Source organism: Chelonoidis abingdonii, chromosome 9, assembly GCF_003597395.2.
Source record: "Chelonoidis abingdonii isolate Lonesome George chromosome 9, CheloAbing_2.0, whole genome shotgun sequence".
Classification (NCBI taxonomy): domain Eukaryota; kingdom Metazoa; phylum Chordata; order Testudines; family Testudinidae; genus Chelonoidis; species Chelonoidis abingdonii.
The window spans coordinates 43,605,788-43,622,458 of record NC_133777.1 but is presented as its reverse complement, the minus strand read 5'-3'; the positions used below and the strand labels follow the sequence as shown (position 1 = coordinate 43,622,458).

The 16,671-nt window shown below is 40.7% G+C and overlaps 1 protein-coding gene across 5 annotated transcripts in view; it reads left to right on the top strand.

Moving 5' to 3' along the window:
• MYO9A (myosin IXA) overlaps positions 1 to 16,671 on the top strand; it is a 451,053-nt gene that overhangs the window by 342,200 nt on the left and 92,182 nt on the right. For all 5 annotated transcript variants that reach the window (XM_032791130.2, XM_032791129.2, XM_032791131.2 and 2 more), the window contains 3 exons: positions 10,638 to 10,759; positions 13,482 to 13,623; positions 14,847 to 15,042. In XM_032791130.2, coding sequence (XP_032647021.1) covers positions 10,638 to 10,759; positions 13,482 to 13,623; positions 14,847 to 15,042 — 460 coding nt within the window. The remainder of the gene's footprint in view (positions 1 to 10,637; positions 10,760 to 13,481; positions 13,624 to 14,846; positions 15,043 to 16,671) is intronic.

Below are 16,671 nucleotides of genomic sequence, written 5' to 3'. Positions count from 1 at the left end.
GGGTGGGGGGAAAGAGAGCTTAATAAAACAGGTGGGAGTGGGAGATTATGTGAAGAAAAAATCACAAGTGGGAATATTTTCTTCAGAAAATGCAAATCACTGATTGCATAGAGCATAGTTAAAAATTACAAAAACATGCTTGTAATAATAATCTCCATGTAAGCAATAGCTGTAGTTGCCACAAGATCACTGGGTGATCATGAGTGGGAGAGAGGGTGGTCTGCATGGTTGTAGATGAGAGGAGAGGTGATCTGTGAGACATTGGGCTCAGCATTGTCTGGTCACCACAGCAGAAGTGGGGCATCTGGTTGCAGGTACCCAATCGTGCAGACAGCCAGCCACTCATTTAGCTGTTGGAGTAATTTTAGAGGAACTTCAGCATTGTTCTACACTATATCCCAGATGCAATGACTACCAAGGAGCCATGCAATAGGTAAGGGTTTCTGGAGTGCAGTGCATACCGCCCATACCCCTTCCTCCATCTTGTCCCCATCCTGCGAGCTGATGAAAGTGAAGGGGTAATGAAGTAGATCTTGCTTTCTGAGGGAAGTCCCCACTTGCTGTTAAAGCCAGCATACAAACCCTTTGCACAACCAGAGTGACTCAAAAGGGCTGTAGTGAGCTAATGAGCTGCAGTATTTCTCAGAAGAATGTAGTCCCCACTATGAAAAAGTTTGAGTAAATTTAATCTATACCATTGACAAAAACAAACAATATCCCCCACCCCCAGGAAATAATCATCAGTCTCTTGAATCTCTTCATGCAGTTATGAAGCAGTCTGAGATAGTGGATTTTTAACTTACCTGACTACGCTACCTTGTGATTTTTCTTCTGTAATCATGTATTTGCTGCAGTATCAGGGTCCAAAAGAGTTACTCAGGGTTTGTTGGAAATTTATCGAAGTAGCTGCTCTGGAATAGTTATTTCAGTATAAGACCACATGTGGAGACTTTTATCCTGGAATAAAATGGTCCATATAGGAAGTTATTCTGGAATAAAAATTTTAAATATGAAAGCTGAAATTCTAGCCTAACCACTTGCCTCCAAAAATAATAATTCCAAAATAACTATTTTAGTACATTTTCAAGTGTAAACAAACCCTTGTGCACAGAGCAGTACTATCAACTCTGCATTTACTTGCTGTTTATCAATTTAAGTTTGACTTTTAGGGACATATTTTGAAGACAGAGCACAGTGGAGCCATCTGCCAACAGACACAACCTGCATCCACCAGCTTTGCACAGATAATTGGGTAATTGCATTTATTGGTGAAAGTATGGGCATTTCTGTTACATCCACATTTAAAGAATTTGACCCCTAAAGTTTTTAACATTTGGGTTTTTAATTTTCAATTACAAAAATGTATAAATAAAATTAAGCTGAAAAATTGAAATAACTGGCCAACTATCAGATCAGCAGTGTTTTTTGACCCGAAACAGTGTTGCCAATCCCAACTATTCAGAAATCATGAGTCGACTCTTCCCCCCCACCCATCAAGAGATTTGATTAAAAATCAGGAGATTTAAAAATAAATAAGTGTTGGATTCTTTTAATGTGCCTTTGGGTTTCTGAGCATTGACAGTACAGTTGGTTCATGTTTCAGGCTTTTCTCTACAACCATGAAAGTTTAAAAAAAAAAAATTAAATATGAAAGCTGGGATTCTTGCCTAACCAATTGCCTCCAAGAGCTGGGACTCTTGGATACCATTCCATTAAGTTATGTGTTTGTCAACACATGGAAACATTGCAATTCATATGTTGCATGAGACACTCCCTCTTACAATGCACATATGATGTAACTGTAAATGTACAAGAATGTTCCATGAGTGAAACAAGGCTCGTCAGGCACAGTAATATCCAGTGTGAATGGAACTGGTGGTATTGTCATTTGCAGCCCACATAAATACTCTAAGCAAAGTACAGTACCTGCTATGAGTGCATAATGCCTGGTTTTCAAATAATACTGCCATTTTGTTTAATGACTAACTTGGAAAATTTCAGGTTTAAAATTAAGCAGTCTTAGTAGGCTAAATGGAGATTTAACTATACACTCATAGAATCATAGAAGATTAGGGTTGAAAGAGACCTCAGGAGGTCATCTAGTCTAATCCCCTGCTCAAAGCAGGACCAACCTCAACTAAATCATCCCAGCCAGGGCTTTGTCATGCCAAGCCTTAAAAACCTCTTAAGGATGGAGATTCTGCCACCTCCCTAGGTAACCCATTCCAGTGCTTCACTACTCTCCTAGTGAAAAAGCTTTTCCCTAATATCCAACCTAGACCTCCCCCACTGCAACTTGAGACCATTGCTTCTTATTCTGTCATCTGCCATCACTGAGAACAGCCTAGCTCCAGCCTCCTTGGAACTACCCTTCAGGTAGTTGAAGGCTATCATCAAATCCCCCATCACTCTTCTCTTCTGCAGACTAAATAAGCCCCAGTTCCCTCTCCTCTACTTGGATATTATTTTTACCATGCTGGTAGTGCTAGAAGCCTGAACTGAGATCAGAGCTCCATTGGGCTAGGAGCAGTATATACACCAGTATTGCCAACTCTAATGATTTTATCAGGGCTCTAATAATTTTGGGGACCTTTTTTTGGCACGTCTGCTAACTTATGAATTTTCCCTTGTTCAAAATGTCCCATGCTTCCTTATAGTCTATCTGCACATGGAAGTGAGGCTGTCCTTATGTAACTTTAGTGCCCTCGTGGCCAAGATGGAGTCTGCTCAGCAGGCAGCTCTGGCCAAGAGAAGGCACGCGCAGGAATGCAGCAGGAAAAATCCCTTCGACCCCAGGGGCACCTGTTCCAGACCCCCCAGAGTGAACACCCCCCTACCGCCACAGGAAAAGTACAATGGCTATAAGAAAGGGAGGTATTTATTTACAGAGGGATGAGAGGAGAAATATAACAAGGGGAAATATTAAGGGGAGCAGTAAAACAGGGCTGCATCCAAGCCAAGGCCCCACGGGCCCAGTGGGAGCACAATCTGGAGGGGCAGACACTGAGCAATGTGTCTGCACACAGAGTTCAGGAGTCTTGAGCAAAGTTCCAGTCCAGTGGTGAGTCTTGGGTACTCCTGGTTGTCTTTGGCGCCAGTGAACTTTCCCCCAACAAACCTCTCCGGTGCCCTCTTCTGCCATTCTCTGCAAAGCCACAGAGCGACGACCTGCCCACTTAACTAGCTACAGCCTCCCTCTTTGTTCCCAATACAGAGTCACAAGTCCCAGTACTCTCAGATCCATGCAGCTCTGGGCAGCCATGATACTGGGTCCAGCTCCAGCCTGTCCTTGTCGGGCGATTCCTCCCTGGCACAGGGCTCCTCCTGGCTTCTGTCCTGGGCTGTCCCTGATCGGCTGCCCTGGCCTTCCCAGGCTTCAGGCAAGTTCTCTCTGCTGCCTCTCTCCCCCTCTCAGCTCCAGAGAGCCCTCTGGCATTTCCCTCCTTTTTTTCTCACTCTCCCCCAGGAAAAAGATTTAAAGGGGCCATGCTCTCTAAACCCCAAAGGGGTTACACTTAATAAAGTTGGCTGCCACTTCCCACTATTTTCAGTGAGATTGAAGTCATGCCCAACAGCAAAATGGCTGCCATGCTATGATCCAGGGGACTGGACAGAACACAGAGACTGGGAGGAGCAGCAGAGTCTCTGTGACAAGGGGATGGAGAGAGTGAGGGGTAGCAGGTGGGAGGTTTAGGACTTGCAGGAGAATGAGGTGCAGAGGGATGGGAAAGAGGGGGCCTGGAGAAAGGGGAGAACTGTGTGGGAGTGCTGCTCAATTTGGGGTGGGGAAGGGGGGAGACAGGGAAATGTTTCTTATAAAAGGCTAATCCAAGCCCACAATGTTTTTATTGTGACATTGTCACGTGTATGAATGATTGACTTGAGTTTAAAGTTCTTTAACAGCTGTATCTGTAACTCATCAACCCTAAACAGTAGTATAAACTGTGTTCAAGTGTGAATCGTAATGCAGTAATTAGGTCAGTGGTTCTCAAATTATTTACGGTCCAGCCCTCCTTTTATCAAAGGAAATAAACTAGGGAGAGAGTTGAGGCAGGATAGGAAATGGATGGCAGTTGCCCTGTTTTAGGATTGAGGAGAGGATAAGTGGAGTCTTCTCCTGATCAGCTAATACATGTGCATTTTATGTAGCAGAGGCTGACTTTTCAGGTTCACTAGCAGAGGAATAAAGGGGAGTGGAAAAGTCAGAAGAGAGAAAATAATAATTTGATGGAGGGAGTTAAATTTCATGCTATTTGGGGCCAGTCTCATGATATGGGGAGTCTGACTGATGATTTTTGATCTCTTGCGGTTGAAAATACTGCATACACATAGTAAACAACAAAGAACTACTTATATAAATAACAAATGGTAGGGAAGGGAAGAATAATCATCCACAATTCTATAGATGGGAAACTGAGGACCATGTAGATTAAATGATTTGACCATGGTTACACAGGGAGACTGTGGCAGAACTGAGACTTGAACCAAGATAAGCGGAGTCTCAGTTTAGTATTTTAACCACAAACCTCATCCTTCCACGTCCACTGCAGGTATTACTGTGAAGAGTGCTCTGAAAAATCCTCATAAATGAGTAAGTAAACTCCCCACTCATCTTGGTGGTCCCTCTGGGTCAGCAGGTGAAGCATATTGGAAATGAAGAGCATGAGGAAGTTTGCATTAGTCTTACCTGTTCTGTGGATAATCAGGACTTAAGGTGTCAATGCAGGTGTTAAAGGTTCAAGCTTGAAAAACTAAGCTGTTTATTTTAGTTAGTCTGAAACCGCTGAATAAACATTCTAACCTGGTCTACGCTTAAATTTAGGTCATCCTAGCTGCCTCGCTTAGGGCTGTGAAAAACTTCACACCCTGTGTGACATAATTACATAGACTTAACCCCTACTGCAAACACAGCTAGAATTCATGTGTTGGCCTAGCTACTGCCTCTCAAGGGGATAGATTTACTACAGGGCTGGAAAAACTCTTTTGCTATAGTAAGTCTCTATGCTAGAACAGTGTAGCTTCAGCTGTGCTACTGTAGCACTCATAGTGTAGACATACCCTCAGTTTCTGAAGAATTTAAACTATAGGAATTTACTTTCCTATATCACAATGAAAATCTGAACAGCTCTTTTCTAGACAACATCTATGTATGGGCTGACAAATGATATACCAAGTTTCAGACCTGTGCAAATTTAAATATCTGTATTACAAATTTTGCTCAGGGCCATGCAGAAGCTGTTAAAAAGAGTCACAATAACAAATAGATGAAGTGGGTAAAAAACCATTAAGGGGATTAATGGGAATAGTCAGCTGACCATGGAACTGTTTATAAACCTGTGAGCTCATCTGAGTTTTCTTAGCTGCTTCATTCAATATTACAAAGATCAAGAAAAATTCTCCTTTCTCTATATTTTTTCTCCCCTTCTCTGTGTACAGCTAGAAACATTTAAAGAGAAGGTGGAAATGTAATGAATGCTTTCCATGTTATTAAGCCTCAGAGAGTAACTTCACTTCTGCAGTAAGGAAGGTTATTCCAGATGAACATGAAAAACACATTTCAGAGCTGCTGTTCTGCTATCTTGGCTGCCTTCCAAAGAGACTTGGCAACAATTCCAAACCCTTTAGGAGCCAGGGCTGCATTTTTGAAAGTGAAGTCATAAATGGCAACTCTTTCTGTTCCCCTCACCAGGCCTCCTCCTCCTCCTCCTGTAGAAATGGCCAGCGTGGTAGGTGAAGAGGATCTCTGATCTCTTATTTGACTTGTGGCCTTATGTTTTTCTAAGTAGTTGTGTTTAAAAGTCCTGTGTTTCCTAACAATCAATAAGAAAGTAGTACTCAGGGTCTGTATGTTGTAACCTATATGGAGGTAACTTCATTTTTATTTGAAAGGGATCTGCCCTAAACATTGTACTTGAATTCATTTTGTCTGTGTGTACCCTACAAGTGGTATAGCAGCACAATCACAGCTCTGCTGCTGTAGCCTAGACAGAAGAGGTTTTCTCATCACTGTAGTAAATTCACCCCCTTGAAAGGCAGTAGCTAGGCTGACAGAAGAATTTTTCCATTTACCTAGGCTACGTCTACGCTATGTAGCATTTAGCAACACAGCTGTGCCGCTAAAAGGCACACAGCGTAGCTGCTATTTGTTGTCCGGAGAGAGCGGTCTTGCCAACAAAGCACTGTTCACAGCAGCTCTTGTCTTCGACATAACTTTTGTCTTTCGAGGTGAGGGGAGCAGTGTTTAACACCTCTGAATGACAAAAGTTTTCTCTTTCACCTGCTAGTGTAGACAAAGCCCTAGTGGTGGCTATACTGGGGCATGGGTTGTCTTAACTACGTCTCTCAGGGCACACTCTGAGCAATGTAGCTTGGTTGACCTATGTTTTAGTAGTAGACCACACCTGTGACTCTTTAACACACACACTTGTGATATAATCTTGTTAGATCTGGATTCATGGCCTGGCTTAACAGAGGTTTCTGAACTTGATTATGTACTTTATATCCTTTCGGGTTCAACCAAGAAAAACACTTTTTTATAGTTAATAGCTAACGGAGGGGCAAGGAAGGAGATGGGAGCATTGTCCCCTGAACATAGAATTGGAAACCAGAAACCACCTGACTTCTAATCTTGATTCTTAAAATGACTTTGAATTTGGGTAAATCAGTCTTTCTGCTTCAGTTTCCCTTCTTGTAAAATAAAGAGTATACTTATTCAACTTGCACAGACATTGTGAGCACTAATTAATTAATGTTTGCAAAGTAGTTGGGAGTTAGGATTAAACACATGGCTAGGCATGCAGTCATTTTCACTGGGATCTTTTTCATCGTTATGTAACATGCACCACTCATGCCATCATCGCTGAAAAGCCTCTTCTTTTATAATTAAATGCCACTGCACCAGTAGTTACTAATATTTGAGATCTGAATATAGTAGAGCGAAATATCTCTGAATGAATTAAATTGTCTGAGGGAAAACCGTATGTGCTGCATCTGATTAAGTTGCTGTCAGAAGCAGGCAGCTGATGATGCCCATTCTTGCTAATGTTTCATGCACAGACATACAAGAAGAACCTGTACTTACTGAAGAAATGTGTCCCCCCTCAAGGTTGGCAGGAGGTTTTCTGCCTTTTCTGTCCTGCAGAATTCACTGACTTACTAGTGCAAATGTAAAAACCGAAAGATTTGTCTATCGTTTAGCAGCAATTTGTATTTGATTTCTGATTTCTCTGCTATAATGTGGTTCCATTGCTCATTGTATAGAAATCTTCAAACACTAAAATTCTTCCATTCTAATGCAACATTTTCAGGGATTTTTTTCTTTATTATGTGTTTTGAACATTAAATGTTATCCTTCAGACTTTATTCCCATTGCTCAGGTGATCTGGTTTATTTACATTGCAGTTGTTATTGTATCAACAATGCACAGATAGAGTTGGGTGGGAATATTCTGATAGAACTTCTGTTGGAAAATGCTGATTCATCAAAAGCAAAACATAAGTGGCTTAAGTGTTGATTTCAGTGAATTTGCATTTAGAAGAGATTTTTGGAATAAAACGGTTTGATTTTACTTTTGAAATTTCTTTTTTGTTACAAAATTTCTTTTATTTCATATTATAAAACACATTAAAAAATTAAATGTCAAACAAAATGGAACATTGAAATCTTTCTTTCTTACATTTCAAAATTCCAAGAAAAGAATTGTTTTTTTCGTTCCATTCTAGACTGGAAAAAAAAATTGTCATGGAATTTCCCACAAAATGGAAAATCCAGTTCCCACCCAGCTCTTGATACAGCATTGTTAATAGGAAACAAGATATCTCTGCATGTGAGAGCTGAGTTGCCCAGTGATTGACAGCTATGGGGAACTCTGCCAGTTCTCGCTATTTGCTCAGGGAACCTCCATTTTTAAACCAGAATAATATATAAAGAGACTTAATCTTATGAGCTTCTATTGAAAACAAAACAACCTTGCACCTGAATGCTCTTGTGATGTCATTTTAAAAAAAACATTGTGAAATGTCTCAAAGCACTTGACAAAATCTCTCGCACACCTCACGCTCGTTGAGTCTCACACAGACTCTCTCACAAAAGTAATCACTTCTCTCAATTCTGTATCAAGAACTATTGGCAGACCATAGATATTATTTTTAAGAGTAGTGTGTTCTTAAGAAACAGGACCAGAGGTTAAGTTTCCTGATCTCAAATACATTCATGGGGTATTACTCTTTGGCAGAGTCATACCACAGGCTTTGGACTTGGCAGAGTGGCTTCCAGTAAAAATGTTCATGTGCCTTGTTTGCTGAACAGAAATGAAATGGCTGGACATTGACTTTCAGGTAGATTAATATTGTGAAGTGTCGTTCGTCTGCTTAGAGGGGGCCAGTTAGTGGGGAAAAACTAAAGTTATTCATTTTTTTAAATATATACAAATCATGCTTAAGAAAACGCTTAAAGAACACATTTAGCTTGTATACGTAAGTTAAAAACGTTGCTAACAATATGAAAAACACAGTAATAAAAAAAGAATAGTAAGAGTGGATTGGACACTTGTAAAATGCGTATTTGGTGCTTCTTAGGGAGCTTTGTAATAATTCTTTCTTCATCTAACTCAGAGGTGGGCAAACTACAGCCTGGGAGCTGCATCCAGCCCTTCAAACATTTAAATCCGGCCCTCAACTCCTGCCAGAGAGTGGGATCCAGGGCTTGCCCCACTCCACGTGTGCTGTGGCTCCGCATGGCTCGTGGAAGCAGCAGCGTGTTCCCCCTCCTATACATAGGGGCAGCTAGGGGGCTCCGCACACTGCTCACTCCCCAAGTGCCATCCCTGCAGTTCCCATTGGCCTGCACTTCTTACCCTTTATAGCACCCCGACCACCTGCCCTGATCCCCCTTCCGCTTTCCGAACCCCTTGGTGCCACCTTCCTGCACCCCAGAGCCTGCACCCCCAGCCCTCACCACCCCTCCCATCTGCACTCCAACCCTCTGCCCCAGGCAGGAGCCCCCTCCTGCACTCTGAACTCCTAATTTCTGGCCCCATCTCACAGCCTGCACCCTGAGCCAGAGGCCTCACCCCCTCCTGCACTCCAGCTCCCAATTTCATGAGCATTCATGGCCCATCATACAATTTCTATACCTAGATGTGGCCCTCGGGCCAAAAAGTTTGCCCACCCCTAATCTAACCCAATCAACAAAAGTCACACTGCTTTACAAAAATATAGTAGAAACTTGGCTGGGTTCCATTCTACTGTTTAAATAAATGCTGCTATATACACAACACCGTATATTTTAAAAAATGTGTCTACTATGGAGAGAAAACTCAAAAGTGTTTATGCATAAACGTTTTCTGGAGATTACTCTTTATGAACGGACTACATTTATTTACAAGTGCATTATAATTATTTATACAACTAGTGTCTCTAAATGGTTTTAAGCCTTTCTATATTTTAATTTAAGAGAAGACATCTTATTTTCAAAAGATGGAGGGACAGATCTTCGTTCATGTCCATCAGCTGAGGATCTGGCCTATAAAAGAGAGAGTCTTTATTCCCAAAGTGAAGTTAGGGGCAGATCCTCAGCTGGAATAAATCAGGTATATAAAGACATAAATAAAATTACAAATAGTGACTAGTTATCAAAAGAAAGCAGTAAAATATTGTCCAAGGCACAGATTGGCTACCAAGATTGTGCTATAATGCCTCAAATTAAATCAAAGGTGTTGGATGTTATTTCTTATTTGTGTTACCTTTCAGTCCTAAGGACAATATTTCCTAGCTGCTGGGGCCCAATGAAACAGTAAGGTTTTTATTGTTTTCCTTTACAAATAAATAAACTTTAGATAAAAGCAACTCACATCTAATCCATATCTCCTACTAGATGTGTGTTGTGTGACTTTTGTTTTAGGATTGCATGGTGGGTCAAAGTGTGGACAGTAAACTGTTGCATGATTTTCATGGCAGCATTGCAAACTTATCACATAATTTTGGGATAGCCAGGCAGAACTGAGAAAACATGGAATAGTGATGGGTGTGTTGTATTTTACATATTTTTATGCATGCTAGGTACTATGTTGTATACAGTAAACACACTGTGTCGAGGAGAGAAAATAAGGAGAAGAATTGTTTCTCTCAGAAAGATTCCATTTGTCACTTTTTCTAAAAGCGTCTTGGTTCCGTCAAAATAATTTTAAGGGTCGATGTGGCTGAATATGTAAGATGCTCTGGTTTTCTCTGACGTTTAAATTAAGCAACTGTTTTATTCTCATATTTTCTTCTGCAAACCAAAAAATAATGGCAGGGCATCATCCCAAGAACTAGCACCATTGTGTTATACATTTTTATATTAATTTCCAACAAAACCATTTGTGCTTCTCTTTTCAGCTTTTGCCCTTGGCTTTGAAATGCATCCTTTGGCATTACCTACAAGTTCTCCCATGGATCAACTGTGAAAGACATGGCATGTTCAGGGTCCTTAACTTCCTCCACATCTGCATTTTGGGGGACATCCTTTTGCTTCATTACCATCTAAACTAACTTTTCTCTGTTCTTTTGAAAAGGAGAACTTCCGAGTTTTGTAAGCTCAGAACCCAACGTTATTTTAATCAATTGATCTGTTCTTACTGACTTTTATTTTTTCCCCAGGAGGAGTATAGAGCAGAAGGCATCAGCTGGCACAACATAGACTATATAGATAACTCTGGCTGTATAAATCTTATCAGCAAGAAACCAACAGGACTGCTCCACCTGCTGGATGAAGAAAGCAAGTGAGTATGAACCATTTCTGAAAGTCACAATGACTGCTGTCATGTGTTCACCAAACTCCAAAGGCTTGCATTGTCCTACCCAAATTTTGTGTGCACCAGGCAAAAGAAGAAAACAATCTGCAAGGTTATTGTTGGTGGAAGCTACGAGCTTTTGAGCTACACAGAGCTTTTTCTCAGGTTGCCATGGAGGAAAGTTAAATGAGAGAGAGAGAGAGAGAGAGAGAGAGAGAGATCCTTCTTACCTCATCTAGTATTGTTAAAGGGAAATGTTGGAAATTCTTTTCTTCAGTGTTTGCTTAGAGTGCAGTCACACAATTATTTATGCTGAAGTCTTCTCTTTCTTGGTAGTGTTTGCCAAAAAGATACCTAACACACTAATCACTTTTTCTCCTTATTTATGATTTCAGTGCCTCCTAATTGTTTTTTTAATCTAAGTGCTTGCATCTAACAGGGTAATGCAAACAGTGCAGAATGTTTTTGAAAATAATTTAAACTATGAACTAAAAATGTTACTTATATCAAGAGGCTCCCCATCATAGGGAAGAACAGCTAAGGTTACCTTTACTTCGGTTCTGTTCTTTCTCCCAGGTCTGTGTCTCAGGGCATGTCTACACAGTGACATGTAGAAAAATTAAGATGAATTAACTAAAGGTGTGAATTTATGGAATATTAGTTAAAGTACATTAACTGCCTGTGTGGATGTACTCATTCAGAAGTAAAGTGGCCTTAGTTTGCTTCTAAAGTGAATTAGTGTATGTCTACATTTAAACTGCTACAGCAGCACAGCTGCAGCATTCTCCCATCACTGAGGTTAATCCATCTCCCCAAGAGGCAATAGCTAGGTCAACAGACAAATTACTCATCGACCTAGTGCTGTCTACGTGGGTGTTAGGTTGCCTTAACTGCGTTGCATGGGACTGTGGATTTTTCACACCCCTGAGCGATGATAGCTGGGTCAGCTTAACTTTTTAGAGCAGATCTGGCCTTAGTCTATAGCAAACTAAGGCTCCTTACTTTTGAATGAGAGCATCCACACAGGGATGTCATGTGTTTTAATTAATGCTCAATAAATGCATACCCTTTGGCTTGGTCTATACTTAAACTGCTACAGTGGCACACCTGCGGAGTTTCAGTATAGACACCCGCTACAGCGACAGAAGGGGTTCTCCCATCACTGTCGTTAAACTGCCTCCCCAAGAGACAATATCTAGAAGAATTCTTCTATTGATTTAGCGCTGTCTATGCTGGTAGTTAGGTTGGCTTAGTGACATCTTTCAGAGGTGTCCATACTCTTGAGAGACATAGCTATTCCGATGTAACTTTTCAGTGTAGACGAGCCATTAGTTACTTTGGCTCAGCTTCCCAGGTAGACAAGCTCTCAAACTTGTCGTAATTTTGGCCTAAATCCTCTGAATTTAATTTTCTAGGCTCATGGGCAAGAAGTCTCCAGTAGGATCCTCTGGCAAAATTCCTCCGTAATAATTCTGTTGGTGGCAGGTGGGGAGAGTTTATTCCCTTCTCTGGAATAAACCACAAGCCTGCTCTCAAACCTGGTGGCTCTCTAGCAACCTAGAGTGGGCTCCCCAGTACCAGGGCAGTGCAGCTCCATTGCATCTGTGCTTCCAGGGACCTCCCCCAACCTTTTTTTCCCAGTGACCCTAGGGAGTCCTGCAGTAAAAGTGAATGCAGCAGTAGGCTTGTATTAACTTTTCCAAGGACTTTCTCCAGAGCCTCAGGAGGGGATGAAGAGTTTCCCAGCCTGCCGAGTCTCCGCAGCCTCTCTCAGAATGGAACCCCAGACCCACAGAGCACCGCCAGAGGCCCCAAAAAGTTGGGGAGACAGTACTGCAAAGATAAATGATTCCCTCCATGTAAGAAGTGAAAGATCTGCCTGCTGAGGGTTCCCCCATACAGAGATATGGAGGAGAGCAGTCCAGGGCAGTATTTTTTTTAACCACAGATTAATTTGAGTTTTATTTTTTTGAGAGAGAGAATTTTAATTCAGTTTCTGATAAAGCTTTAAAATATGGACAAAGGCCCTTTCAGTTGCAAGCAATTAATACACAAAGTTTAAGGGGCAGTGAATTGACATTTTGCTGTGAAAAAACCATGGGCTTGATTCTTCTGTCCATTTATACTAGTGTACATCAGGAGTAACTTCACTGAAATCAATAATATTGATGTAGAACTGGTGTGGGGTGAAATTGGGCCATGTAATTTTGTTTACACACCTCTGTGAACTTTTTTAAAATGCCCTCTTACTGAGACCTGTAAAAAAGCTTTAAATACTGGTTATGTAGGCAATTAAAATAGCCCATTTCTAGATGGGTGAATATGCGATATATTTGTATCCTGTGCATTTTGAGTCACAAGGCTGAAGACAAATATATCTGACCTCTAGATAACTGTAGGTATCTAAATAATCATGCTACTAATAGTGTATGACTACACTTTTGCAATTGATTCATTCTAGACCCAGTTAGCTGTACTAGATATCTGTAGTTGGAAGCTTCATCAAATGTATATAGTGTGTATTTATATACAAGTGTATGTTAGCATACATATATTGCCAAATGCAGCTCAGTAGTGGGAATAATATCTATAAGCACAGAAACGAGAAAAGCAGAATGTTCCCTATTACAGTTTATGGTCTGTCAACAAGGGTGTGTTCTTTTTTTCTTTGACTTCACAATTACCTTAATTTTTTCCCCTTTTTATCCAGTTTTCCACAAGCCACAAACCAAACACTACTGGACAAGTTTAAGCGTCAGCATGAGGGGAATTCTTACATTGAATTTCCAGCCGTGATGGAGCCGGCTTTTATCATAAATCACTATGCTGGAAAAGTGAAATACGGAGTGAAGGTCAGTCACAACAGCTGTTCACTAGCATTTGTCAGTTAAAATGCATTCTAGCTGTGACTGGGTACCCGTTACCCAAGACTGCAGCGTGGATGAGTGAAGATTAACTCTGTTTTATTGTCTGCTAGAGTTCAGATAAGATTTTTTGTATGGCAGCAGTGGTCTGAATGTAAAACCACAGCACGCTGCTGAACTCGGTGTTGGTGTGAAGGAGGTAGGCTCAAGTAGGGAATGTCAGGCATGAATGCCAGCTTCAAGGCAGACTGTCAGGAAATAAGGCAAAGACCCCAGATTGGTTGTGTGTTCTATAATTAGATTTCACCGACCAAGTAACAAGCATGAACTCCTCAGACACTGTAACAGCCTTACCATGGAATCGCAGACAGTCCCCTAGGCTAGGGCATTCTGGCCTAACCTTACCACTGAGTCCACAAGCCCAGATCCCACAGACCCGCGCTTATTGTATACTGCAGACATACCCACAGACAGCCTTTGAAACACCAAAAGATACAACTTGCAATATGTTTCTTGTTGCAACTTTCTCTCCAAGTTCCTTGTCTAAAGCTCTAAATTGATAGCTGTCAAGTTAAAATAATTATTCTGCTGGAGCAATGCCTTGTAAACTTAGTTAACTGACATAAACTCCATGCAAACTGAGTGCCTATGTGTAGAATTAACTTGGATTTGCATGGTATCACCAGAGTTTGGGGGTCATGGTTTCTCCAGATTACAGACAGTATATGGCTGATATACTAGCAATACAAGACCAAATGCATTTTCTTTGCCTTTAGTCATTTTACTATTAAATAACTACAACTGGAATTTTCACAGGTGTCTAAGGGAGTTAGGAATCCAGCTCACTGAGGCATGTTTAAAAAACTTATGCTAATTATTTTAAACTTGACCCCATTGACATTCATGTCACTAAAAGTATTGGTCCAGATCCTTCTGACTGCTGTTTGACACCTGGTCCAGCTCGTGTGGGAGACTACGTAGGTGCTATAGTGTTTAACAATGTACCAAAAAATCACATTAGAGAGTATTAAGTTTGTGGAGTCAAGCACCTGCTTTTAAAATGTCTGTTTTATTAGAAGTGTGTTGGACTGAGAATTTTCATTAAATTGTCTTGCTTTTGAAAGCTGTCACATGCAGAAGAACAGTGAGGACAGTATAAATAAAAGTTGGTATTTACAAGAATAGTCAAGCCCTTTTTTCTTTCTCGCTAGGATTTCCGGGAGAAAAACACAGATCATGTGCGGCCAGACATTGTAGCTCTCCTAAGAAGCAGCAAGAACGCCTTTATCTGTGGGATGATAGGGATTGATCCAGTGGCTGTATTCCGCTGGGCAGTCCTCAGAGCTTTTTTCAGGGCTATGGTTGGTTTTAGGGAGGCTGGAAAACGATACACTGAGAAGAAAACTGGTGAGTAACAGATATTGGGTCCCACCTCTGTACATCTATGAATCTTAACTATATATAATAAATACATACACAGTATGTCCCTGACATCTGAGTTCAGTATGATTAAAATGTTATTGTATCTAATTTACACATATGCTCCTCTTCTTCATAATGTGTCCAAAAACTGGTGAATTGAATGGCTAGATTTCCGACTAAAGAAAAGTGTGGTACTTTACATGTTGAATAACAAATGCAATGGACCCTTAGCAATTTATGATGAAGGATTTTCATTCTGATGTTGTTTTACCTTTTCTGTAGGATTCATTTTTATGGAAATGTGCATGATTGAATGGAAGCTTAAAATTATGAAGCAAAAAAGGGAATACTTTGATTCTTTAACTCATATTTCTTTCACTGTTAACATAAAGTCTGAAAACACAGAAAATAGAATTCTGCTCTGTAATTTTTCAGAGTGTTCACCCTTTAAGCCGAAAGAGAGATTGTTCTCCTGTCTAGCACAAATTCATAGCTGTGCGGTCAGCTAGAATGACCTACCCTCCCTCATGCAGAACAGGGAGGGCAGTAAATTAAATGAAAGTAATGGTGCATCATCATGCTGTGGCAGGCAATACTTGGCTGTGCTTGTAGAACATTTCTCTGCATAAAGCTATTCCTGAATGACAGGTACAAGCTATTGCTATTAATTTCTGGGCACAAGAGGGCTTGAAATTCACAACAAAGCTAGAACATCAGCAGGGAAATATCAGTACAAAGTTAAAATTAAGCATTGAAATAATTCTGATGATTTCGAGCTTGAAATGTTAGTAGATTTGCTTTAATAGAGTGAACGAATCAAGGAAAAATCATATAATTATGAGAATCCACCCGTTTAGAATAAGTTTCTCTGCTCAGTGAGAATAACATCAGACCCTTGGATCAAATCCCAAGAATAACAAGAAGCACAACCAGCCTTCAGCTGTTCAGAAGAGTGAGGAAAAGCCAGCCCTAGACAGAATAATTGGAAAGACACTTCTGACAAATGAACCTGAGACTTTTCTTATGTAACAGTACAAGGTTGAGATTGTGAAAGTTCCTTGATGACCATTGTAATGCTGGGAGGTAGAGGGGAGAGAAGTTTTACTTGTAAAGCTCTCATCATGCATTGCATGAGAGCTGCAGTTTTCTTGAGACCTTATGCCTAGGGGAGGGGGGAAAAAATCCCTAGAAATCTAGTTCTTTGAAGAGATGTTCCTGCCTTTCCCTTGTATGTTGTGAGGTGTGATTTGTTGTTTCTTTTTTAAATCTTGCTGATTCACGAATCCCAGCTGGATAGCTGGCTGGGCTATAGAGTGCTCTCCAAGGAAAAAAAATAATAAAAATGCAAACTCTCTGGCAGCAGGAGCTATTGCTAACCTTGCCCTGCTAATTTCAAGCCCTGCTTCACCCTCTATCTTCTGTAGTCACATCTGCCATGTTAGTGTCCCTAGCAGTTAGCTTTCTGATTTCTCACTTTTTAGATTGGATCAGCAACTGACTAAAATTAGACATATCAAAGAAAATCTGTGAGGTTTTCAGACAATTCTGAGATTTTTTTTTTCTTATGTCCAGACTAATTAGTATTTTGTTTCAGTTGAAACAGCTTCTTAACCT